Raw genomic sequence first — 26,359 nt, forward strand, 5'->3', positions numbered from 1 at the left:
AGTCAACAGTATTTACTGAGCTCCTATCATCCAAGGAAGTGCCTTGCACTGATAAAATGTCAAATATCGCTTTATTTCTGTATATTTCATTAGCTTTTCTTTCCAACAGTCTAGTCCAGTGAGACAGTTACTGCCCTACGCCAACAAATTAGTGAATTAATGAATATGCCTTCAAGCAAATGGAAAAGGATCCAGGGACTGGAAGAGCCAGTCGAATGGGGAAAAGACAAGTCTGGAACATTAACAGTAGAGCATTTCCATAGCACTTTTACTTTGTAAACCACTTTTACACTTATGATTCCCCCAGTTAAACCTCCAAAAGTTCTAAGACAGTTTATGCTTTTATTCAACGTAAGAGGAAAGAAACCAAGACTCAGAAAACCTTATTAACTTGGTTACACAACACATGTCAGTTACAGGGTGCAGGAACTAAGAACCCAGGCTTCCTGCTTCCCTGTCCATTGCGCCCTTCCACTGAGCCACAGGGCCTGGAGTTATCTAGCAACTTAGAAGTTGGTGATGGGAGGCCTCTGCTCAGGAAGCGCTCACTCTGCACACCTGGCTGTGAACCTGTTGCCCGCTTGGCCAAGGGGGCTGGCTCCTTGCGGTTTCGGACTCAGGGAGGTTTATGGAAGAAGGCGCTCTCCTCCGTGGAAGTCAGGTGGTTACTTACTCATATTGCCCGTTCCTCTGGGCTAGGGTCAGGGCGCAGGGCTCCCGGAGGGGACCCTTCATCTCCAAACCCTCCACCATATGCAGGCACTGGTCAAGGGTCTCTCTCTCCCTTTTTTTTTTTTTTTTTGCAAACTCAGCCAAGGAGGGGTGACACGGGGTCGGGCACACACCGGCCGCCCTCCTTGGTTCCCCCAGTGTCCCCTCCCGAGCCGGCCCCCTTTCCCTGCTCCGCTCAGCCCCAGGACTTACACGTGCGGCACCCCGGCCCGCGCCCCCCGCCCCCGTGGCCTCCCTTCCCCTTCCCCCTCTCTCAGACGGATACGGCCAGGGGCTGAGCTCCGATCGGGAGCTGCGGCTCCATCAGGGCGGCCTCCAGGCTCTGCGGGGCTGCGGACTGCCAGCGGATTCCACGACACCGCCTCCTGCGGCCTGCCGCCCACCCGCCTCGGCTAGGCGGACAGAAAGGGCTCGGGCGCCAACGGGCGCTGGGAAGCCCGAGAGCCCGGGAGCCTGGGAGGCAGCCGGGGAGCTGAGGAGCTGGGGAGCTGGGAGGAGAGTGTCTGACCCGAGAGAGAGCGGCGCCTCCCGCCCCCGCCCGCCTGCCAGGCCGCCGCAGATTTCGCCCCCTGCGACCAACCTGGGGAACTGCAGCCAGACACCCGAAGGACTTGAGGACTCTGTAGCTGCTGGTCCAGCACAAGGCAAAGCACCAGAAAGGTTCTGAGGACTTTGAAGACAGTCAGAGAAAAGAAACAGCCACATCGGATGAGCTGGGCCTATAGGAACCATAGCATGATGCAAAAAAACAAACAAACAAACAAACAAACAAAAAAAAAACCTTTAAACTTATGAAGCTCTCTGTTGGTCATCTTCTAAGGTGTTTTCTCTTTCCATGTTTTTCTTCCATCCCCTAAATTTGGAAATTACCCAGAGCTTAGCCCTCTAGCCCACCCCCACTCCTGCATTTCATCCTCCTCAGGTGGCTTCAAATTTGTGAAGTTCAAGCACACATGCCTGGTCCGTTCCACTCAGCCATCAACCCTGAAAACTTAAAAGCTACATGCTTTCTTCCTCTCTCATGATCATTTTGATCCAAATAAACCTTACTCATATTTTCTTTGGAATGACTTTTTCAATTTCTTGTTTTCTCGCCTTTCAAATGGCCACGTAAGCAAGCTTTTGTGATATCTGAGCTGGGTTACTGAACCTTTTCCCCACCCTAAGAACTCCTGTAACTTTTCCAGGCTGTTAATAGTCGCCCAAAAGTACTACCACTTCAGTTGTGTTATTCATTTGCTCCAGAATCTATATTTGACTAGATATCAAGACTTACTTTAAAGCTATGCTAGTTAAGACTATATAATATGAGCACAGACCAATGGAACAGAATACACAGACCTTAAATAGACCCATCCACATATAGAAGATGGATACTTAGTATATATGCCATTTCATATCAGTGAAGAAAGAACAGATTCTTTATTAAATACCGCTAGGGATATTGACTTTTTTTCCACATGGAAAATTATATAGTTAGATCCTTACCTCACACCATGGATGGAAAAATCAATTTCTGGAGGTATTATAGTTAGTAGTCAGCCTGAGCCCACGAAACAAGCTGTGTGTGCTCTATATGTCAGAGCTGGAGAGGTGAGGTTAACCAAGCACTTTAGAGCTCAGAAGATCACAAACGAGTCCCAGATATCAGACATTAAGCTTTTTACACTGTTAGATTTTTGCTTAGCCTTGACCTGACCTGATTTTAACTGTGCCCAGGCTCTTCCCTCTGGAATAAGAAGGTATGAAACTTATTTTGGATTTTATAACAGCCTATAGTTAAGAGACATTGGATCTTTAAAGAGAATGGGCTTTTAAAATAATTGGTATTTTTAAAAGACTAAAACTATTTTTTTGTTTGTTTGTTAAAAAGACCCATTTTCTCTGTTTAAAAGTCCTGGCTGTCCTGGAAATCCCTCTGTAGGCCAGGTTGACTTCGAACTCACAGAGATTCATCTGCCTCTGCCTTCCAAGTGCTGGGATTAAAGATATTCACCACCACTGCTCGGCTAAGACTGAGACTTTAAAACATATAGAGATTAACATGAGATCCCAGAGAAAAGAAATAAAATAGGTTTGGTTTAAAATTGTATGTTCGTGTGTAAGAATTGACAAAGGGTGGAATGTCATAGGGTTTGTAAGCTCAACACAAACATAGACACACCCAGGAGGAAGGAATCCCGACTGGGGAATTGCCTGTATCAGATTGGCCTGTGAAGGCATTCTTCTGATTACTGATGTGGCAGAGTTCAGTCCACTGAGCAGATAGGTCTTTCGTATATGCTGTATATGAAAGATAGCTAAGCAAGCCACGGAAACGAGCCAGTAGGCACTATTCCTCTAGGATTCCTTGCTTCAGCTCTTGCTCTGGCTTATGTTGATGATGAATTCTAACCTGGAAGATGAAATTAGCCTCTTTCCTCCTCATGTTGGTTCTGGTCAGTGTTTTATCACTGCAACAGAAAACTAGGACAGGTAGGTTAAAAATCAAGTGGTGAAAAGCAAAACTTTGCGACTTTCAGAAGAAAGTGGGAGAGCAGGGGTGGGGGCTATGGGCCAGTGATAATATGGGCATTTAGTATGCACAAGTCCCTGCAACCCCCAGCACAGAATAGTTATCCTCCTGGATAATGAAAGTAGACAAGATTGCTGGGCAAAAATTGGGAACTGGGGGGTGGGGTGGGATGGGGGAAAGGGGATATGGGGAGAGACAAGTGAGAAGGGGAGGATGGGGAGAGCTTGGGGGAATGGGATGGTTGGGATAAAGGAAGGATGGATATGGGAGCAGGGAAGTATATATCTTAATTAAGGGAGCCATCTTAGGGTTGGCAAGAGACTTGACTCTAGAGGGGTTCCCAGGGGTCCAGAGAGATGTCCCCAACTAGGTCCTTGGGCAGCTGAGGAGAGAGATCCTGAAATGGCCCTATCCTATAGCCATACTGATGAATATCTTGCATATCACCATAGAACCTTCATCTGGCGATGGATGGAGATAGAGACAGAGACCCACATTGGAGCAATGGACTGAGCTCCCAAGGTCCCAATGAGGAGCAGAAGGAGGGAGAACATGAGCAAGGAAGTCAGGACCACGAGGGATGGACCCACCCACTGTGACAGTGGAACTGATCTATTGGGAGCTCACCAAGGCCAGCTGGACTGGGACTGAATAAGCATGGGATGAAACCAGACTCTCTGAACATGGCGGACAATGAAGGCTGATGAGAAGCCAAGGACAATGGCACTGGGTTTTGATCCTACTGCATGAACTGGCTTTGTGGGAGCCTAGCCTGTTTGGATGCCCACCTTCCTAGACCTGGATGGAGGGGGAGGACCTTGGACTTCCCACAGGGCAGGGAACCCTGACTGCTCTTAGGACTGGAGAGGAAGGGGGATAGGAGTGGGGCGTGGGGAGTGGGGGGAGGGGGAGGGAAAAGGGAGCCAGGGAGGAGGCGGAAATTTTTAATAAAAAATTACAAAAAAATGTAAACAAAAAAAGCAACAAAATATCAACAATGAAAAATTAAAAAAAATACAGTGAGAATGATACTTTTTGTTACACTACTTTTCACAATGCATATACTTTTAAGACAATAGAGTGAGGCATGATAACACATGCCTGATATTCAGGAGTTTGAGGCTAGCCTGGATAACACAGCAAGTTCAAGACTAGTTGAAGTTATATAATGAGAGCTTATTCCAAGGAAAACAAGGAGATGAAACTCATCTTAGTGGTAAAATGCTTATTTACCACGTTCCAGGCTTTGAGGTTAATACCTAACAATACAAAACACACACACACCCCATCTAGTAGAAAACAATAAAATATATGAATAAATAATTGATTGTCAAGTATACCTTAGTGACTGATAAAACATAAAAGGATGCACAGCTTTATTACTACTCAGGAAAATTAAAACATAAAATCATGAAATATTGCTTCACAATCTTTTTTTTTTTTGGCAAAACATTGAAAAGTTAGGTAGCGTCTGTTAGGTCTCTGGCCCTCTATATGTCTAGAAATGATTTCAAGCTGGACAATAGAAGGATTTCTGATGGTTAGATAAAAGCCAGCATTCCTCAGGAACTTGTGAAACAGGTTTTCCATCCCCCCCCCCACCAAATGAATCCCTCCCTCCAGCTACCTTATTATAATCTGCCTGGTTTGTCCACCCCCCACTGTTTTGGGACTCTATTTGCTGCTCTCCCCCACTCTCGCACTTCGTCCTATCTCCTGCTATCTCCACCATTGTCTCCTGCTTTCCCACTTCCCTAGCCCTGGCCATGTCCAGTCTGCTTTCTTTTCTCTCTGCTCTGGACTCTTCCAGATGCCTCTGGATATTGCCTCTGTTTTGCTAACAATAAGAACCCCCCACTCGTGCAGCTGTCCTGTTGGCAGTCCCTTTACTGCATTCCCTTGGATGCAGCATCAAATGTTTTTGAGGGTGTAGAACACAGATAACTTGGGTAGAATTTGTACTATCATTCTAAGTTAGTAAAGAACAATTGACAATGTCCAATAAAAGTGAGAACACACCCTGTAGTAGTTTGAATGTAATTGACCCCCATAATCTCATAAGGAGTGACACTATTAGGAGGTTTGGCTTTGTTGGAGTGGGTGTGCCTTGTTGGAGGAAGTGTGACAGTGTGGGGGCAGGCTGTGAGGTTTCCTATGCTCAGGATACCACCCAGTGTCTCAGTTGATTTTTTGTTGTGTGGCATGACTAATAAAAACCCAGAGACAGAAATTGGGGTTCTACCTGAAAATCAGAAAAGCAAGGCAGCCAAGCCACCAGAGAAGCCTCTACAGAGGCTGGGCAACTGCAAACTAACTAAGCCTCTCTCTCCTCCCATTTAGTATTCCCTCTAGTGCTGGGATTAAAGTCAGGACTCCCTAGAACTGGGATCAGAGGTGAGGCACCACCACCTGGATTTGTTTCTATATGGATCTTGTGTAGCCCAGGGTGGCCTTGAATTCACAGAGATCCATCTGCATCTGTCTCCCAAATCCTGGGGTTAAAGGTGTGTGCCACCATTACCTGGCCTCTAGTGGCTTTAGCTTTGCCTCTGGTCTTCAGGCAAGATTTATTTATTAAAATACAAATAATATACCACTACACTGTTGCCTGCAAGATGTAGGTCTCTCAACTATTTCTCCAGTACCACATCTGCTTGCATGCCTGCCACTATGTTTCCCGTCATGATGATAATGGATTGAACCTCTGAAACTGTAAGCCAGCACCCTCAATTAAATGTTTTCCTTTGAAGAGTTCCATGGTTATGGTGTCTCTTCACAGCACTAGAAGGAAACCCTAAGACACACTCTTAAACCCAGAAATACATTCCTAGGTAGAAACCCTGGCAAAACAAATTTTTCTAAACAAAGAAATAAATTATTTTGCATTATTTGTAACAAAGATGGAAACATATCAAACGCCTGTTGGAAGGCGAATGGTTAAATTTCGGTTTTCATGATTTTGAAATAAAATGAATGAATTTGAGCTTTAAGTAGTAACAGAATTAAATCTCAGAACTATGGAGTTAAGCAAAAATGTATCATATAATATTTATCCAAATTCTGAAAATTGCTGTGTGTTGATTATATAGATGCAGTACATATAACAAAAGTATAATATGTACGTCACAAAGGGGCATGATCACAAAATTATAAGTGAGGAGTGGTCTGAGAAGGATCCTGAGGCAAATGTGAATGCTATTATCTTTTCTCTTTTTTTTCTTTTCTGACTTTTTTTTTTTTTTTTTTTTTTTTGTCTATGTAGCTTTGGTTGGTTTGGAACATGCTATGTAAACCAGGCTGTCCTTTAACTTGTGATGATTTTTTGGCCTCCTTTCAAGTACTAGGATCACAGGTGTATGCCCTCAGACTTAGTTTTTAATATTTATTTCTTCAAACACAATGAAAGTTGCTGTTGCAAGATTAGTTAGAACTGGGTGCTGGGTGCGTCTATTTTTCTATTGTTCACTTTTTCCTGCATTGGCAATCATTGGTAATCAATGAAAATGAAAAGGGAGCAATCTGTAGAAGAGGGTGAGCAACGTCAGGTGCTAAAATTAGGCCAAGGCAAATGAAGGCCAAAAGACTTTCTTTGTTGCTAGGAGTCCACTAGTGCACACCAGATGTGTGGTTTCAATTAGAGGTGAGAATAGAAACAAGATTACAGAGAATGCAAGGAGGGAGCTCTGACTTAAGAGAGTGGAGACAAGACACCACATATTGAAGAGCTTTGAAAACAAAGAGGAAGAAAGCAATGAACTTAGCTAGAAATGTAACACAGGCTTTCGATGGAGCCCGAAGGCCCATTAAAGCCAAGGGATGTGAGCCAGCACATATTAGATTAAGTAGGCTGCAAGATCCCATGTAAAAAATCATGAGGAGCAAGCCAGTAAGCAGCAGTCCTCCATAGCCTGTTGTAATAAGAGCGGCAGGGCTGCGTCCCCGGCACCCGGCCGCCCGCCCGCATGGCTAGCTTATGCCCCGAAATAATTACACGGAAACTGTATTCTTTTAATCACTGCCTGGCCCATTAGTTCCGGCCTCTTATTGGCTAGCTCTTACATATTGATCTAACCCATTTCTAATATTTTGTGTAGTACCACGAGCTGGCTTACCAGGAAGGATCTTAACCTGCGTCTGTCTGGAGTGGGAGAATCATGGCGACTCCTTACTCGGCTTCTTTTTTCCAGCATTCTGTCTGTTTACTCCACCCACCTAAGGGCTGGCCTATAAATGGGCCAAGGCAGTTTCTTTATTAAATGAAAGTAACTTCTCCATCATTAGCCTCTGCATCAGCTCCTGCCTCCAGGTTCCTGCCCTGCTTGAGCCCCTGTTCTGACTTCCTTCAATGACATACAGTAATACGGAAGTGTAAGCCAAATAAAACCTTTCTTCCCCAACCCAAAGATCCCATGCAAATACCCTCAGTAATTGGAAAGGACAAGGATCCAGCCTGGAGATAGAGGAATCAACTTTGGTGAAAAGGCAAGATTCTTTCTTCCCACTTTGTAGTCTTTGAACCTTAAAATAGTGCCTACCAGATAGTGGTTTTTGAGGGAACTCTTTGTTGGATAAAAAAAAAAATGAAGAGATTTGCATAGATATGAAAGTATATTAATGTAAGGACTCTAAAAGCTAAGTCTTCCATAACGGTAATAATGGCTGTATAGAAAAGACATTAAAGGGCTGGGAATATAGCTTAGTGGAGGAGTGTTTCCCTAGGAAGGTGCGAGAGTCCCATAAAGAGTTAAGTGGTCATGGAACAAAGTGCAAGGTAATGAATTTTTAACTTTAAGGAAACACAAATCTTCAAATCTTACCGGCATCCCAGTGTACCTGAATTCTTAATGTGTATCTTTGATCTATTCCACAATGTCCATTAGGAGTCATAGGATTTTCAGAGACAAAATGAAAACTTGAGATCCTGGGCTGAGCTCTTGGCTAGCATATGAGACACCCAGGATTCCATTCCTAAGTTCTGAGTAAAGAAAATTGACATCTTAAGGCTATACAATACTAAATGAAACCAGTAAACAAGAGAAAATAATTTATAATCAAGTAGCTACAATACAGTATGTTCTATCAAGTATATCAATTGTTATTATTTCCCCAAACTCATTATATTTTGTTCTTGTTCTGTTTGGGGCTTCCTGGTGCTGGTGTAATGGTCTACCACAGCATATTCAATCTGTGCTTGGTATGCTCCTAGCCCTGACGCCCATGATATCTGGAACTTGTTTTCAGGTCAGATCTCCCTACTTCCCAAGTCTGCTTAATTATTCTGCAGAAATCACAGCCACCATAAATTAAATTAGTTATGCACAGACAATTTCAAAAGCAAAATTGCAAAAGCCCTTTCAAAAATTTATAGTAAAATATAAATGTTTAATGTAAGAGGGGATGCATTTTAATATGTTTAATTTGATGCTGGCTGGAGCTTCCACAAGCGAGAGCACTTAGGGTCTGTGAAGGGAAAAACAGGCCTGCCTGGCACAGATGAGGCCAGGAGGAAAGATTGCACGTAGGTGAGTCAGCAGCCAGAGGCTGGAAGGCAGGCAGAACTGAGGCATAAATGATTCATTAATTTTTAAATTACCACTAGTTGAAAAGCCTTGCTTTTCACACACACAGAGGTCCAACTACTGCTATTGCTTTCCTTACGGGGCTGCATGAAGAGCTCATTCTTATTTCCGTATTTCTGTTTTACACTTCTGTGATGTATTTCTAGTTAGGCATTTTTAGTTTGTTTACATATATTTTCCTTCTGGGTAGAATTTGACCGAGAAAGATTTATTACCTGGGGTCACATACACTCTAGAGAAATGGTAAGAGGCGCAGCAAGCAGAAACAACCAGCCTCCTTTAGCACAGAATGCCCTCCAGACTCTCCTTTCCCACTAAGCCTCAACTCACATTTGGTATTTCCTCCTTTCCTGGCTAAGTTCTCCGCTTTCTGCATACATTGTTCTTGTCTTTGGACTATGGCTTGTCTTTGGCTTTTCTTTCCCACATATTGAACCCCAAAGTCAGACATTATTCGGACCTACTTGCCTCCTCCTCTCAGAAGCTAGAGAGATCCAGCTGACACAATATGCAATCAACCTGTCTTTCTAGGATCCAGGGATCTGTTTGTTACATTTTTGTTCATTGGTTGGCTAAATTTTTTCTTTTAACTTTTAACATTCTATTTGTGTGTGTGTGTGTGTGTGTGTGTGTGTGATGTATGGTGAACAGAGGACAATTTGAAGGAGTCAGATCTTTCCTTCCAGCATGTATGTCTCAGGGACTGAATTTAGGCTGTCAAACTTGACAGTAGTTGCCTTTTGTTTTGGAGACAGGATCCTTCATTTTACAGGTCACGCTGCCTTGGAACTCACTATAAAGAGCAGGCAGCTCTCAAAATCTTAACCCTTCTGCTTCAACCTCACACCAACAACACCTGCTGGGATTACTGATGTTTATCATCGCACCTGGCTTTGTTTTTTTCTTCGCTTATATAAGGAAGAACCTTAGGACTTGCACATGCTAAGTCAGTGTTTTACCACTGAGCTTCGTCTACAGCCCCTGGATAAGTCTTTTCAGGGTTATTGCTTAAGACTACTTTTTACAGACTTCATGTTCTAGCCATCATGCCTTTGAAATTGAACATGTACAGGAGTTTGACTCAACAAGATAGGTGGGATCACTTGAACGCTGCTAGCTTGCCATCTTGGTTTTGACCTGTATAGCAGGTTAAGTTACAAAAACGGTTATAAAATACTCAGTATCTTTCTAAAGAATATGAGAGATGGCAATGTTGAAATACAGAGCACAAAATCGATAAAAGCTTCTACAATTTGTCAAGATGATACTCATCAAACCCATAAGCTGATCAACATTCTTAGATTGCAAATAAAATTTTCCTGCGTGCTTTAGAAAGCCTAAGGGAAAAAAAAAACAGAGTTGTGACTAAATTACAAATTAGTATCTCATTTATTGGTAATAAAATCATCCACTTCTGCAAAGTTAAGTAAAGATCTCTAATTTCATGTACAAACAAAATAAAAATTATCAAAGTGAGCAAGTTTTTTTTTTAAACCATGGAATTAAATAATTCCAGACAAATTTGTTTAGGGGAAGAGACATACTTTTGTCAACATTATCATTATTATTACTACATTTTTATTCTTTAGTAATAGTGCATTAGATACTTGAGCCAGTAGTTTAAACCAGTGACTAGATAAGTACCCACAAAAGTGAAGTGTATAAGGTCATATACTATCCAAGGTCACCACTGAGGGACATTAGTTATGAGTTATAAACATCAGATGTTTTATTATTAGTTTTTTATGTTAGTATACAAAATAATAGGTTTCACATGACATTTTCATGCATATGTGTTGTTATACTTTGTTCTTATTCATCCTCTTCCCTCTCCTCCCTCCCTTGTGTCCTCACTAGCTGATTCCCTTCTTTTTCCAGCTCAGCCTTCCCTTCTGTTTTGTTATCACAAAACATCAGATTTTGAAAGCACTTTCTGTTTGTGAATGCTTCAAGGTCAAGTAATATTTAATCAACACTGCGATGGATACAGTAAGATGATCTATGGAGATTGCCTGAGTGCACCTACCCTCACCCTCATGACCCTTATTGATGCAGGCAGTGTGGCACAGTGTGGCACATTGGCCTCACGCCCAATGTAGGTGTCACAGAGGGAGAGAAGAATGTATTGTTGGTTTTCATCTTAAATCCAGGGTTTAAGAAACAGATTTGGGAAGAGTTCCTGCTGGAAGATACACGTTATACCCCTCACTTCTATCTCTCTAGCTCCAACAAACAAAAGCCAAAGGAGTGGTAAGAACATGAGCAGGAAGAGGAGAGAAATTAGGAGTGGAGGTCTTGTGGGAAGGATGAGATGAAACTGTGTTGGGCAGCAGTAGAGACCCTGCCCTTAGAGGCACAATAGAAAGATGGATCCCTTAATGGATGGCAGCATTAGTGGATAACCTCCAGGAAGACCTGTGAAAACTACAGCCAGATTCAAGAAATGGGCTCATCCCCTCCCCCTCCAAAGGATATTTCATTCTTATTTTTATAAACTCTTGAGTTCAAAATCAATATGACTGTCCTGAAGGAGGGAGAAGATAAATCCTAAATTTGATTGAGCCTAAGCAGAAAATGACTGAAAGAGTCCCCAAATAATGAATTGACTGGGTTTTATGTGGATAACCTAATCATTGCTCTCAGGAAGGATGGTGCCTCCGGAAAGAAATGATGTCCAGATACAGGCAGTGGAAAGTCCAGAATTTAGTCTCTCTTTCTTATGGAAGTATACTCAGTACTCAGTATATATATTGTGCACCCCGCACAGTAGCATTTCCATTGGCATCTGTAAAACACACAGTATTTTCATAGGGATCTGTTAAACAATCCTTACAGAAAAAGATGAATGACTTGGAATTTTCCTAAGGGTGTTAAACATCAAAACAAATTGCAGAAATGCTGTCTCATTTCTTGAGCACGCATTCCCTACTTCAATATCAGTATTAATTTAGCTCTATCTATCGTCCATCTCCTCTGCTATTACCCAATGGAACCCTCAGTTCTTCAGTGCTCACCTTAGGGCCTTGCTCTTTGAAGCTCTTCTCCCATTACTGTTCAGCTGGAAAGGAATGCTCCCTCTTCTGAGCAACAGTGTGCCTCTTTGTACCTTTTATAGAACTTCTTGGAACTCTTCAAGGTCTGCTTTGTATCATATTGTTGCAGAACGAAGGAGCACACGATGGCCTCTGTTCCTTCTTATCTCTACTCACCATTTCTCAGCACTTTATGGTCACACATTTTAGAGTAAATGCTGGGAAGATATCTGTTTATATTTTCCTTGCCATTTCTGCTTTGTCCTTCTTTTAATGTGTATAAAATAGATAAACACACTTCACAATAATTATAAAGCAAATGCACATGTAAACTCTGCCTGGTAGAAACAGGAAATCAAACAGTTTAGCACTTGGGACAATACCTCTAGAGCAAGTATCTCTTTCTCATCATTCCTCCCCCAACCCAGGATTAAATCTGGAACAGCTGCTGAGCCATAATTCTTGGAAGTATAGACATTTCTGTTTATTTTCATTTATCAAGGTTTGTGTCATACTGGCTGTTAAAAAATCTGAAGATTGAGCTTAGTGGTAACAGGCTTCTTTAGCATATTCAGGGCTGCAGATTTAATGCTCAGCACCACAAAAATTTTAGTATCTCCTCTGTATATAAGGCACTATCTTGACTTTTGTGATAATTAGTTCCTCGTTTTTATTTTTACTTTATAACATGAATATGTGATACATTATTTATATACATTTGCCTGTTTGGGATTATGCAGTATATACTCATGTTTTGTTAATTTCGTCTAATATCACGTTATGGTGGTGAATGTATGTAGATGTTGTACATTTTCATTTATGTACAGGATATTCTATTGTATAGTGACTATATCACAATTCATTCCCCCTGATGAAAGACATTAAATGTGCCTTGTAGCTGTCTTTTTCAAGCCAATGCTGTTAAGAATATTCTTGCATAGTTAATTTTTTTCTGATGCCCATAGGAATGATGAATGACATTCTGGAGGGTATATTATCCTAGTGGATTTAGTTGTCAATGATAAGAAGCAAAGATTCATAAATGGTGTATTGCGTGCAAAATTTTCATTAGAGATCAATACCTGTGAAAGAAAAGCAGAAGAAGGTTTGGGAAGGCAAGGTGAAATGCAATATAAGAATGAAACTTGAACCAATCTTTGGAACAAGTAAAGCCCACTGGTGCGTTTCTGTGTGTCTGAAATGATTCTTTTCATCCCTGCCTTGCTTATTCATCTTAGATGTGCAAGACCTTGGCCCAAGCATCTCTCTGCAGTTGGGACAGATTCAGGAAGTTATTAGTTGAAGGCTGTCTCTTTGCTTTCCAAATCTGAACAGAATGCACTTTCTTGAAGGAGAATCTAAGTGGCACATCTATCTCTATCACAATTTATGCCTTCAACTCTAATAACATAATGTAATGCCAGACTAGTTTCTAAAGTAGCTGCATAATTTACATTCTTGCCTGCAATGTGAGACCCACCCTGCTTCTCATCCTTCTCAATGTTTTCTATTTTTAATCTTTAAGGATTTCAGCCATTCTAGTTGATGTATAGCAGGGCTGTATCAGGTTTTTAGTTTGCCATTCTCCCAGTGACTTTAGAAGTTAAACACCTTGCATGATTTTTGCTTTGTTATGTCTTTATTTTTCCAGTTGTACTCACTTTGTCTTCCTTAAACCTTAACTGGATATTGCTCATGCAGGGTCTGCAAACCCTGTTCAATGGCCAAAGGCCACTTCTTATTTGGTCATCTGTTCTTTGTTTGTTTGAGTCAGGGTCTTTCTGTGTTAACCAGTTTGTCCTAGAACTTTCAACTCACAATCTTCCTCCTCGTGAGTGCTGGGACTGCAGTTGCGTGCTGCCACACCTGACCACTTATCTCTTTTGTTTTTTTACTTTTTAAATAAATCCTTCAGGTAATGCTGATGTGCAAGCATGAGAACCACTAGTCTATTCTTAGACAAGGACTTTTTTTTAAATATTTATTTATTTATTATGTATACAGTATTCTGTTTGTGTGTGCGTCTGCAGGCCAGAAGAGGGCACCAGACCTCATTACAGATGGTTGTGAGCCACCATGTGGTTGCTGGGAATTGAACCCAGGACCTTTGGAAGAGCAGGCAATGCTCTTAACCACTGAGCCATCTCTCCAGCCCCTAGACAAGGACTTTATCTATTTTCTTAATGAGCCATCATGGTATTACTGTTCTATATGTACTGTATGTTCTATATGTACTATGTTTGAAAGAGAAATGTCTCACATAAGCTCTGGTATTTGAACACTTGATTTCTAGTTGGTGGTGCTTTTGGGGGAGTTTTTGGTGGTACAGCCTTGCTGGAAGAAGTATGTCACTGAGGAGTGGGCTGGGCTTTGAGATTTATACCCTGGCCTTCCAGTTTGCTCTCTCTGTTTCATGTTTATTGTGAAAAATGTGAGCTCTCAGCTTCCTGTTATGGTTGCCTTTCCTGTCTCTTGCTGCCATGACTGCACACCATGATGGAATCTTACCCCTATGGAACCGTAAGTCAAAATAAACTCTTCCTTCTAGCAAGTTCCATTGTCCATGGTATTTTATCATGGCAACAGGAAAAACAGTAATAAATACAAAAGTTGGTACTAGAGAGTGGATTTCTGTGGAGACGAATCTTGATTAATGCAGAAATGGCAGAGTAATTGGAACTTTTGCCTAGAAGAATAGTTGAATGCTGAATCAGAGCTAGAGATCATTCCGGTAATATTTTGGCAAAGAATCTGGTTTTCTTCTTGCCCTAAGAACTTTCCTGGGACTATATTAAAAGGTTCTGTGACTTCCTAGAAAACCGCTTCCCTGGATGAAGAGGTGAAGCTCATTAAGAACATGGGCAACCACCTGACCAGCCTCCGTAGGCTGGCTGGGCCATAGCTAATGCAGACTGGCACGCCCCAGCCATCTCTGGGCTATCTCTTTGAGAGGCTCACTCTCAAGCATGGCTAGGAGAACTCACCTTCCAAGGGGCTCCCACCTCTGCCCTGCACCAGTCAGCCTCAGGACCTTCACCAGAACCTCTTAAGCCACTAGACAGCTTCATAATGGCCCTGGAGTCCCTCTCAAGTCTTGGACCAAGTAAAACTAAAGCTTTCTAAAACAGCAAAGAAAAGACTAATTTTATTGGTAGAGAAAATTTCAAGACCACATAATGTTGAAGCTGGGGCATGGTTGTGACTGATAATCCTTAGGTAGGTATACAATGAAAATGAACAGGCAGGACAGAGAAAAAAAAACCAAAATGTACTCTTAGAGAGAAAAAGAACACCAGGAAGCTTACTACTCCACTCAAGGCAAGTGATAGAAGAGAGGCAGTAATTGTGAGGGTTAGCACCATTAGGAAGAAGCTTCCTGCTCTATGGGGGTTGGGGGTCGGAAGAGATAGGTGCCCTCATAGGAAAACCTCACCCAGCTAAGCTGCCACTCTGGGAAAGTTTGCTTAAAGAGGTTTCACTCCTCGAAAGCACCTGAAGAATGTAATTCAAAGAGGCCAGAGTCCATTCCAAGATGGCAGCCAAACTTGGCAGTGTTGTTCATCGGATGCTGACTTTAGAGGGATGGAGGATGTAAGAGTAGCAGGGGCATGAATTCTTCCTCCTTGGTTTGCAGAGGACCACTGAGGCCAGACTGTGCAGCAGCATAGTCCCAGTGTAAAGACTCTGAGACTGCAGGAGGCCATTGTTTGAAGCTTTTAAAGTGAAGCCTGGGTGGCAGTAGAGACTTCAAGATTACAGAGATGCCAGAGCCATGGGGTATCTGCCAGTAATAGGGCATGAAGCCATCCTAAGAGAGAGAGGGAGGAAGGCTGGAGTCATTTAAGCCCTTCTGACAATGGATATGAGGCTACCAGATTTGCTGTTTGCCCTGATGAGTGCTGGTCTTGTTTTGGTCCAGAATTTCTTCCCTAGGCTCTTTTGGAATGGTAATGTATATTCTGTGCTATCATATGTTGTGTGTGGTTTGAATAGGAATGGCCTCATAGGCTCATAGAATTGAATGCTTGGTCACCAGGGAGTGGCACAATTAGGAGGTGTGGCCTTGTTGGAGAGGGTGTGGCCTTGTTGAAGTATGTGTGTAACTGGGGGTGGGCTTGAGGTCTCAAATGCTCAAACCAGGCCCAGCCTCTCTCTCTCTTTCTCTCTCTCTCTCTCCCTCCCTCTATCTCTCTTTTCTTTCTGTAATCTACTGATCCAGATGTAGAACTCTCAGCTACCTCTCCAGTACCGTGTCTGCCTGTATGCTACCATATTTCCCACCATGACAATGGACTAAACTTCTGAACTGTAAACTACCCCAATTAAATGCTTTCCTTTCTAAGAGTTGTCATTGTCATGGTGTCTCTCCAAAGCAATAGAACAATTACTAAGACATGTTGGAAATATGTAATTTGCTTTTGAAGATTTTACAGGGTGTTTCAATTAAGAGATTACCTTTAGCCTCAGAAGAGATTTTGGACTTTTAAACAGTGTTTAGACTGAGAAGGACTATGGGCACTTTTAAAGTTGGGCTAAGTACATTTTACATATGATATAGCCATGAGTCTATGGGGGGGCTAGGAGTCGAATGTAGTGGTTTGAGTGAGAAATGTCCCATGTAGCATCAGGTATTTGAACATTTGGTTCCCAGTTGGTAAAACTTCTTGGCATGGGTTAGGAGGCATGGCCTAACTGGAGAAAGTGTGTCACTGGGGGGCAGGCTTTGGGTATTTACATTCTCATAGCATTTCCAGTTTACTTTCTTTGCTTTTCGCTTGTGTTTGGAGATATGAGCTCCTAGCTTCCTTTTCCAGCATCCAAGTCTGACAGTTGCTGCCATGCCTTCCCACCATGACAGACTCTTATCACTCTAGAACCATAAGCCAAATTAAAACTCTGCCTTCTAAAAGTTACCTTTGTCATTATATTTTATTCTGACAACAGAAAAAGTAGCTGACGCCTGCTGTAAAGGAGCCTTGAAAATGTTAAATGGTTTTTTTCTCTTTGTTGCTCCCAGGCTGAGTTTGGATTCTATGCCCCAGAAGCTGTAATTCCCAAGTTCTCTGTTGTTTTTTTTTTTTCCCCAAGAGCAAAGAGAATGAATGCATCATCTGTGGAGTTGTTGTCATTTGAGGATATGAATGTGACTATTCCCTGGGACAAATGACATGGCCTGAATAAATACTCAAAAGACTCAGTGCAGGGACATGGTGCCTGAAGAGAAATTCATAGCATACTGCATTTAAGGAATATGGTACCAGATCTGAAGTGATCTTCAAATAAGCAAGAATCATACTGGTGGATGGGTGAAGATATTCCAAATACATAGTGTCCCACATGTCTCAAAAATGAATGGCCAATATTAAAAGATACCATGAAATCTGAGACCAACGGTTGTGGTAACTTGTCATTGTAGATAGCAACGCATCAATCAAGGAGGGCATTCATTCAAGGTAAAGATATATTTTGAACTCAAACTGTATTTCAATGCGTTATAGATAGTAGAAACTAGAGATGATTCCTGAGCAACTGAACCAGGTATTGTTTGTGATGCATGTGACAGCTGGTAAAACTGGACACCTAGGACAAGACAGAAGAAAGGAAATGAGAGAATCAGGAAAAGCCAACCTAGATACCCAGAGGTATGTGTGGAGGGTGTAGCAGTTCCGTTAGTTCATGGACTGAACATTCTTATGTTGTTTTCAAAAAGTGAATCATTCCATTATAGGATTTGATATGTAAATTGTACTATCATACACAAAGTACGTTCTTAAAAAACCCATGAATCAGATATGTTTCCTGGTTTCAGGTAGGTGTCAGTCTAAGTTGGGGAGTATCTTGATTTTTTTTATGTGTATTTTTTATTAAATTTCTTTTTAATTAAAAATTTCCGCCTTCTCCCCGCCTCCCTTTTCCCTCCCCCTCCCCCCACTCCCCACACCCCACTACCCTTCCCCTCCCTCTCCAGTCCAAAGAGCAGTCAGGGTTCCCTGTCCTGTGGGAAGTCTAGGAAGGTGAGCATCCAAACCAGCTAGGCTCCCACAAAGCCAGTACATGCAGTAGGGTCAAAACTCAGTGCCATTGTCCTTGGCTTCTCAGTCATCCCTCATTGTCCACCATATTCAGTGAGTTCGGTTTTATCCCATGCATTTTCAGATTCTTTTTTGCTTAATTTACTGCTTTTCTTTGCAACTTGCCTTTAGAAATGTGCAGCCACACTAAATTGCCAACCCTTAAAATGATAAAAGGCTCAATTAACTTGGCAACTGCTTAGGGCTAACTTCCAGCCAGGGCTTTCTTTATATTCTTGGCTCAATCTGAAGCTTGAAGTGTTACCTTGAGTTTTGTCTTTTTGTTAATTAGCATTCACTGATTGCGTTTTTGCGCACCAAGACCATCTAAATGTTTATTTTTAAAAATATTTTTTCATCCATCTTTATTCTGCATCTTTGTTAACCACTTTAGGTTACTTATTATCATATCTGTTTTATCTGATGTAAAGTTGAGGGCAGAAAGTTTGAATAACTGGATAGAATTGGAACTCCAAGCTTTTGAACTACCGTATCAAAGCCAACCGCTCTGCTGCCAGTAATAATTTTTACCATGCACATTGTGTCTTTAATAAGCCCAATTTATATAATTTAGCATGTTTCGTGTTTTAGAGTATTATGGATGGATTGAATTTCAGGATTAGAAAGCACGTGAGAAATTTGTTATATCTTTTTCTTGACCTATGTTTTATATGCTAATTTCTAAAACTAGAAAAATCTTTATAAACATATGGCTTAAAATGGTTACAGTTAAAAGCAGTTCCTCACCCAGCTCACCTTTATTGTAACCAATAAAATAATTTCTGTTGTTTCTGCTGCTTTACCCACCACAGCCATATTGTTTCTTTAGGATAAAATGCTATTGTTTGTCTCATTATGTAGCCCAGGCTGGCCCTAATCTCTACAACTTCTAGCTTCATCCTTCTGTGATTATTGGTATATGCTACCACAGTCCTGTGTTCCTTTCTAGCTCATACTTCTGGTTTCGAGCAACGTTTTGATTTTCATCATTTACCATTTTCTTTCTTCCTTATGTAAAGAAGCAACTTTATCAAGGAAAACTGATATAATAGAAAATTAAAAAAAAAAAAAACTAGTCTAGCAGTGGTGGTGCATACCCTTAATCCCCGTACTTGGGAAGCAGAGTCAGGTGTATCTCTGTGAGTTTGTGGTCCGCCTAGTCTACAAAGTGAATTCCAGGACGGCCAGAGCTGTTGCACAGAGAAACTCTGTCTCGAAAAACAAAAACAAACAAAAACAAACAAACAAATTCCCCCCAAACCTAGATGTAATAGAAAAACTGTCTTCCATGATCCTACCAACCACATTACTGTAAATACTGGTAACATTTGGAACAGGACTTTTCAATAGTCACATAAATTCTTTCTTTGCTTTTTTTTCTCTAAAATAAGAACAATCTATTCTTGGCTTTCCTTTATAGTCAGTTGAATACTAAGGGAATATTTCTGTATATAATCATTCTTTTTTTAAAAAACTGTTTTTTATTTTATTTTTATTTTATAATTTATGAGTGTTTCCCTGCATGTAAGTGCACCATATGAATGCAGTGCCCATGTAGGTCAGAAGAGGACGTCAGATCCCTTAGAACTGGAGTTACAGATGTTTGTGAGCCATCACGTGGGTTCTGGGAATTGAACTAGGTCCTCTAAACAGAAGCCAGTGCTGTTACCCACTGAACCATCTCTCCAGGTCCCACATAACCATTCTTTATGTTTGTTTAGTATTTCATTTATGAATGTGTTCTACAATTGTTTTCCAGTCCCTTCTTAAATACCTAAGTTGTTTCCCTTAGGGTTTCCCCACTCTGCAGTAACTGTCCTAAGAATCAATACTATTTGGGTAATTTAGAGGAAACACCAGGGAGATAGGTAACAGAAATATTTTTCAGTTATTTTCTCAATATAATTTCACTATCAAGGAAAAAGCCCCATGAAGAACAGGGAACTTGATAAAGATGAAATGGGGAAAAATGAGATGTTGAATGAGTTTGGAATTTGAATCTGGCTTATGACACTTACTAGCTATGGAATCTTAGATGAATTATTTAATGTCCTTAAATTTCCATGTTTTCATCTGTGAAAGAGATACGCTGATTTTTGTTTGATGAAATTATTAGGAGCTCAAGGCAATATCAGATAGTAAGAACGTAGCATACCACGGTTCAGGGAACACTGAAGAAGAGAAAAACAGGGATGGAAAAGCCAAAGGGTAGGGCGATGTGCAGCAGAGAGATGTCTTCAGGGTATGTCATAGCCATTGCCCTGAGGCTGGGACTACATGCACAAGGCCTAGGCAAGCCTGAGACCATTAACCTTTCATCATGGATGGAAGATGGGTCCACAAGGTTCTGTCTCCCCACAAGGGACTATTGGTATTAAAAGTTGTTGGATGTAGGGGTGTCATTTTCTTTAGTGGGGTAAGCCTTGCTTTACCCTTGCTTTAATAAATACCCTTGCTTTAATAAATAACTTTCTATCTATGCGTGGGTAGAACTTCAACAACAATAACTTCTTCTTCTTTCTCCTCCCCCTTCTCCTCCTCCCCTTCCTCCCCTCCTCCTTTCCCTCCTCCTCCTTCCCCTCCTGCTCCCCCTCCTCTTCCTCCCCCTCCTTCCCCTCCTGCTCCCCCCTCCTGCTCCCCCCTCCTTCCCCTCCTCTTCCTCCCCCTCCTTCCCCTCCTCCTCTCCCCCTCCTTCTCCTCCCCCCCCTCCTCCTTCTTTTGAGACAGGGTTTCTCTGTGTAATAGTTCTGACTGTCCGGGATCTGCTTCCCTCTGCCTTCCAAGTGCTGAATTAGTGTGAGTAAAACTTCTAATTCAGCTCAGTGGGTCACACAGGAAGGCAGACAGGGAAGTAAAATGTGAGTTTCTTTGAAAGGAAAGGTTCCAGCAAGAGGAAGGCTATAAGATAGGAGAATGGAGGTGACTCAAATTCATTACATAAATGTACAAAACTGTCAAATAATAAAAAGAAAACAAATTTACTGCAGAAAAGCTTACATAAACTAAAAAGGAAAAGGAAGGAATTCAGTACACTACCTGATACACTATAAGGTGGTTAAGAAGTGTTGCTATTCGATAAAATCATTAATTTTCCTTAATACTGTCAGCACCAAGAGCATATGACTTTAAAAATGCCACTACCATAAATTAAAAAGAAAAAGGTGTGAGAGAGTTTTGGTTCAAGCAAACTGGTATCATAGTTGCAACGAAGACACCGTGACTAGAAATCTGTGTACTAGCTTCTAAAGATAATGAAGCCACCATCTGGGTCCCATGACAAATTTTAGATACAGGATAAGAGAAGAAACACAAGGCTCTTGAAGTGGCCTTTAGGAACATAGTGAAACAATTGAATAGCACGTGTGAACATGCATTCTTGTAATTACTGGACAAGTATTGCCCTGTTAAAGCAACGACAGCACAGCTTCTATGATGCTCATATCTGCCAAGATAGACATTAGCACAGGAGGTGAGATTAATTTCCAGATTACGACATCCATATGGCTTCCTTTCTTTATAAACATTTGCCTTGTGCTCCAACCCCAATGGAGCAGTGCAATTAAAGACCATTTCACAAGTTCCTATTAGGGTGGAGGAGAAGCAGATAGAGCAGAGTATAGAGAATCGTAAGTGAGGGGACTTGAACAAAGTCTCCAGATTAGGAGTGTAGGCAGCTTCCCAAATAGGAGGGTACGTGCTCTGTAAATACCAGCTGTTGCTGTAAGCCAAAGGCCAATATTTACATGAATCCTGTGGCAAAGTCTATTGACTGAGCATCCACCTTTCCAGGCAAATTTGTGCCCTTTCAGCCATCCTGTCTTAAAAAAGATTGATCACCTTATACATATGTGAGAAATTGCCAAAGTAAAAATACGTTATATATACCTCAAATCACTTTCCAGATTCTTCTCTTGGAATGTGGAACACATATACACACAGAAAAAGATGTACTGATGAAAGTGTATTTAATACATGGCGTACCAGAAACATCGTATGGGAACAATAAGCAATATGGTACCTTAAAAACAGGAGCACAGAAAAAGACAACAAATACTTCTTGGAGCTTTCTTGTCTTTCTGCAAGCTGCAGGCAGCAAAAGGGGGAATTTTATTTTCTCTCAGTTTGCATGAAAACTGCAATTCTGAATGAAATTCAAATGAAAAATGCAGTTTCAATAAAAAGAAAAAGAAAAAAGGAAAGAAAAAATTCTCTGCTTCCTTTGTTTGATAGGTATGTATATAAAGCCTACTTTTTCCTTTCAGATCTTCTGTAATTTGTCTACCAAAGGACCTTAATGATTGATCGAGGAGATTGTGCATGCAGGGGGGAAGGGATAAGAACTCGTATTCCTTAATGTCTCTGTATATTTTAATAGAAAATTCATTTCTAATAGTCAGTTAGTCGACTTAATGCCCTTCTCCATCTCCTTCTTCAATGGAATCTGATGCTTCAGGAATACCAGCAGTCTTTATACTGAGACACCCAATGTCCATTGGGTAGTGCATGTCTGTACTGCACTAAGAAATGCCATCAGTGGGGCACAGGAGAACACTTCCTACGTATAACCCCAGCAGCACAAACACTAAGGACATCATTGAATAAATGGGACCTCCTGAGACTGAGAAGCTTCTGTAAAGCAAAGGACACTGTCACTAAGACAGAAAGGCAACCCACTGACTGGGAGAAGATCTTCACCAACCCCGCAACTGACAAAGGTCTGATATCCAAAATATACAAAGAACTCAAGAAATTAGACCGTAAAAGGTTAATCAATCCAATTATAAAATGGGGCACTGAGCTGAACAGAGACTTTTCAACAGAAGAAGTTCAAATGGCCAAAAGACACTTAAGATCATGCTCAACTTCCTTAGCAATCAGGGAAATGCAAATCAAGACAACATTAAGATACCATCTTACACCGGTCAGAATGGCTAAAATCAAAAACACCAATGATAGCCTCTGCTGGAGAGGTTGTGGAGAAAGGGGCACTCTCATCCATTGCTGGTGGGAATGCAAACTTGTGCAACCACTTTGGAAAGCAGTGTGGCGGTTTCTCAGGAAAGTCGGGTTCAACCTACCTCTCGACCCAGCAATACCACTATTGGGAATATACCCAAGAGATGCCCAAACATACAACAAAAGTATATGCTCAACTATGTTCATAGCAGCATTGTTTGTAATAGCCAGAACCTGGAAACAACCTAGATGTCCTTCAATGGAAGAATGGATGAAGAAAGTATGGAATATATACATATTAGAGTACTACTCAGCAGTAAAAAACAATGACTTCTTGAATTTTGCATACAAATGGACGGAAATTGAAAACACTATCCTGAGTGAGGTAAGCCAGACCCAAAAAGAGGAACATGGGATGTACTCACTCATATTTGGTTTCTAACCATAAATAAAGGACATTGAGACTATAATTCGTGATTCTAGAGAAGCTAAATAAGAAGGTGAACCCAAAGAAAAACATATAAGCATCCCCCTGAATATTAACCTTCATCAGGCGATGAAAGAAGAGAGAGACAGAGACCAACATTGGAGCACTGGACTGAAGTCTCACGATCCAAAGGAGGAACAGAAGGAGAGTGAGCACGAGCAAGGAACTCAGGACTGCGAGGGGTGCACCCACACACTGAGGCAATGGGGATGTTCTATCGGGAACTCACCAAGGCCAGCTGGCCGGGGACTGAAAAAGCACGGGACAAAACCGGTCTCGCTGAACATAATGGACAATGAGGACTACTGAGAACTGAAGAACAATGGCAATGGGTTCTTGATCCTATTGCACGTAATGGCTTTGTGGGAGCCCAGGTAGTTTGGATGCTCACCTTAATAGACCTGGATGGAGGTGGGTGGTCCTTGGACCTCCCACAGGGCAGAGAAACCTGCTTGCTCTTTGGGCTGAGGAGGAAGGAAGACTTGATTGGGGGAGGGGGAGGGAATGGGAGGTGGTGGCGGGGAAGAGGCAGAAATCTTTAATAATTAAATAAATTAATTAATAAAAAAAAAAAAGAAATGCCATCAGTGGACTGGGGTGGAGGGATTCACACATAGTGATGGTAAAATGAGATGATACCATCATCAGATTCTTTTTCCTGTTCTTTGGCACACTCCTTCGGTCACTGGCTTCTTCTCTGCCTCTTTTTCTGTGTTTAAAATTAGACCATGAAATGGAGCACGGTTGCTTATGCCTGTAATCCTAGGGATTGAGAGACTGAGGCAGGAGAATTGCTACAAAGTAAAGGTCAGCTAGACTTGCAGAGCAAGACCCTTCCTCAACGGAGAGAGGTGGGAGAGAGAAAAGGTGAGAGGGAAAGAGAGAGAGGCACTGAGCAACACACACACACACACACACACAGAGAGAGAGAGACAGGGAGAGACACACAGAGACAGAGAAACAAGACCTAGTTTAGGGACACAATCTCACATCCACATTAATCCACAATCTTAATTCACATTAAGGCACAAGTGACCAGTAACAGATAATATTTGGGGTCATCTGATTGCTTTGGTACTATTTACACAAACCACAGCTTATTTTAGATGGGTTGTTTAGGGAGGTCTGCTGATGGATGTTAACCATGTGACACAGTTACTTTGGAAAGCAGTTGCTTCATTTTGGAAACAGTATGCTTTGTGATTGTTTGGTATACTGTTTCTTACATGTTCTGTTGTCTGTCATTTCCAGTGACTGAACTTTAAAGGATAGGATGTCAATCTCCCCACTGTTTATAAATAATAAGGGGACATAGAAGCAATAATTAATAGTCATGTTTATATATACGTACACCTTTTACAAAATACATTCAGCGATCATTGATTAATAACAAGGATATGAGCAGAACAGAAGCAAAAAAAAATCATAGCTGTTTAATTCAATGACCAATATCAGGTAACCTATCACAAGTCGCCCTAGGTTTTGTGGAAGACTTTGACATTGTCTCCTTTGAATTTTAAGATTCAGGGGTGCATTCAAAAGAAGGACTCCTGAGTGTTGGCCATCCGAGGAAACCAGAGTGGAAAGTGGAACATATATTCATAAAATCTCTGTCAGGTTTTGCCTTCTGAGGGAGAATTTGCCGTCGAGTGATTCAAGTTCTTTTTTCAGCAGAGTTTCTGAAGGTTGAGTGTATCCTATCAATCTAATTCTCCCAGAAACCTGCAAAAGGGCAGTCCCCAGAGGGGTTCTGGGCTTTTACAGTGCAGTCATTGGCTGAGGAGTTCTTTATGCAAGGAGGGGAGAACACACCGAGGCTCAGAGGTGCAGAATAGGTAGGGCAGATTTGAGGGAAAGAGAATTTCTTTTGCACACATCTGTGAGGGAAACTCAGGCTCACTGTTGGGGGCATATGGAAAAGTAGAATTTTTAAGGTGCCATGAGCTGTGTGGGTTTCGTCTGCCACCCCTGTGTGCACCCCACATTCAGGCAACAGTTGGTCGTGTGGGACCAGCCCGGGCTCTGGGTGGGGAGGGGGAGTCTCGCGATTGGTGGGGGGGGGCGGAGGGGGGAGGGTGATGGGGGGAGGCCATGACGTAGGGTGGGTGGACGGAAGTGGGGCAGGGTTGAGGGTTATTTAAAGAAGGTGGGGGGCGAGCGAAGGGGTTGGAAGCTAGTATTCCCTACCCCTGCTCTATCTAGCTCTTCCTAGCGCAGCCACTGCAACCGCCCAGGAGCCTCCCTTCTCCCCTTCATCTTTCCCGCTCCAACGCCATGGAGCCGGACACGGCCACAGAGGCAGCCACCGTGGCAGCCTCGGATGCCAGAGCCACAATCGTGGTCATAGAGGATGAGCAGCCCGGGCCGTCCACCTTTAAGGAGGAGGGAGCGGCTGCCGCCACCACGGAAGCCACCTCGGCCACAGAGAAGGGCGAGAAGAAGAAGGAGGTAAATAGGAAAGGGGTGTGTGCGAGCGCTCTGTGTGTGCTGGTCACATCCTGTGCCTGGCCCCTCTTAGGGGCCCAAATCCTGACCTTTTGGCGCCGACAGGTACCGCGATTCCTGCAGGGATGGGGGCAGCAGGGCGGCAGAACCATTTAGCATTCCTTCCCCTCCCCCTTTCCTGCTGGCCGCCTGCTGGGCGGGGGCGGGGCAGGGCGAGGGCGCGGCAGGACAGCGGGGTGTCTGATCCTGAGCCCCGAGTTTTCCTATCCCCGGGCCCTCCACCTTTCCGGAACTGGGGAAACGGTATGGGGGGGAGGGGGATGGGGCTGTGCAGGAAAAAGCCTCCGCCTCTCCCTTTCCTCGCTCTTTCTCCTATCCTACCCCCCTCTTCCCGTCGGCCTCTGCCTGGGAAATCTGGGCCCTTCAGTCCCACCGTCGCTGAAGGGGGTTTGACTGGGGCTTATATTTGTAATTTAAATTTCAAGGTGCTGGTGGTAGGGGGAACAGGACGGGGAAGGGGAAAAATGGTTGGAAAAGAATGC

The 26,359-nt window shown here is 42.4% G+C and overlaps 2 protein-coding genes across 7 annotated transcripts in view; one reads left to right on the forward strand and one right to left on the reverse strand.

Moving 5' to 3' along the window:
- Ocrl (OCRL inositol polyphosphate-5-phosphatase) overlaps positions 1–11,898 on the reverse strand; it is a 68,470-nt gene extending 56,572 nt beyond the window's left edge. For 2 of the 4 annotated variants that reach the window (XM_057759697.1, XM_057759696.1), the window contains exons 1-2: positions 11,841–11,898; positions 1,313–1,451 (exon numbers count right to left, since the gene is read on the reverse strand). In XM_057759697.1, coding sequence (XP_057615680.1) covers positions 1,313–1,437 — 125 coding nt within the window. In that variant the 5' untranslated portion in view covers positions 1,438–1,451; positions 11,841–11,898. Of the gene's footprint in view, positions 1–673; positions 760–1,312; positions 1,452–11,840 lie in introns of those variants that run through there. The other 2 variants (XM_057759699.1, XM_057759698.1) reach the window with 2 other exon arrangements.
- A 13,448-nt stretch (positions 11,899–25,346) lies between these two features.
- The window catches only part of Smarca1 (SWI/SNF related, matrix associated, actin dependent regulator of chromatin, subfamily a, member 1), a 74,961-nt gene continuing 73,948 nt past the window's right edge, over positions 25,347–26,359 (forward strand). For all 3 annotated transcript variants that reach the window (XM_057759807.1, XM_057759806.1, XM_057759808.1), the window contains exons 1-2: positions 25,347–25,398; positions 25,575–25,820. In XM_057759807.1, the coding sequence (XP_057615790.1) occupies positions 25,647–25,820 (174 nt within the window). In that variant the 5' untranslated portion in view covers positions 25,347–25,398; positions 25,575–25,646. The remainder of the gene's footprint in view (positions 25,399–25,574; positions 25,821–26,359) is intronic.

The sequence above is a fragment of the Chionomys nivalis genome, chromosome X (genome assembly GCF_950005125.1).
Source record: "Chionomys nivalis chromosome X, mChiNiv1.1, whole genome shotgun sequence".
NCBI classification, from domain to species: domain Eukaryota; kingdom Metazoa; phylum Chordata; class Mammalia; order Rodentia; family Cricetidae; genus Chionomys; species Chionomys nivalis.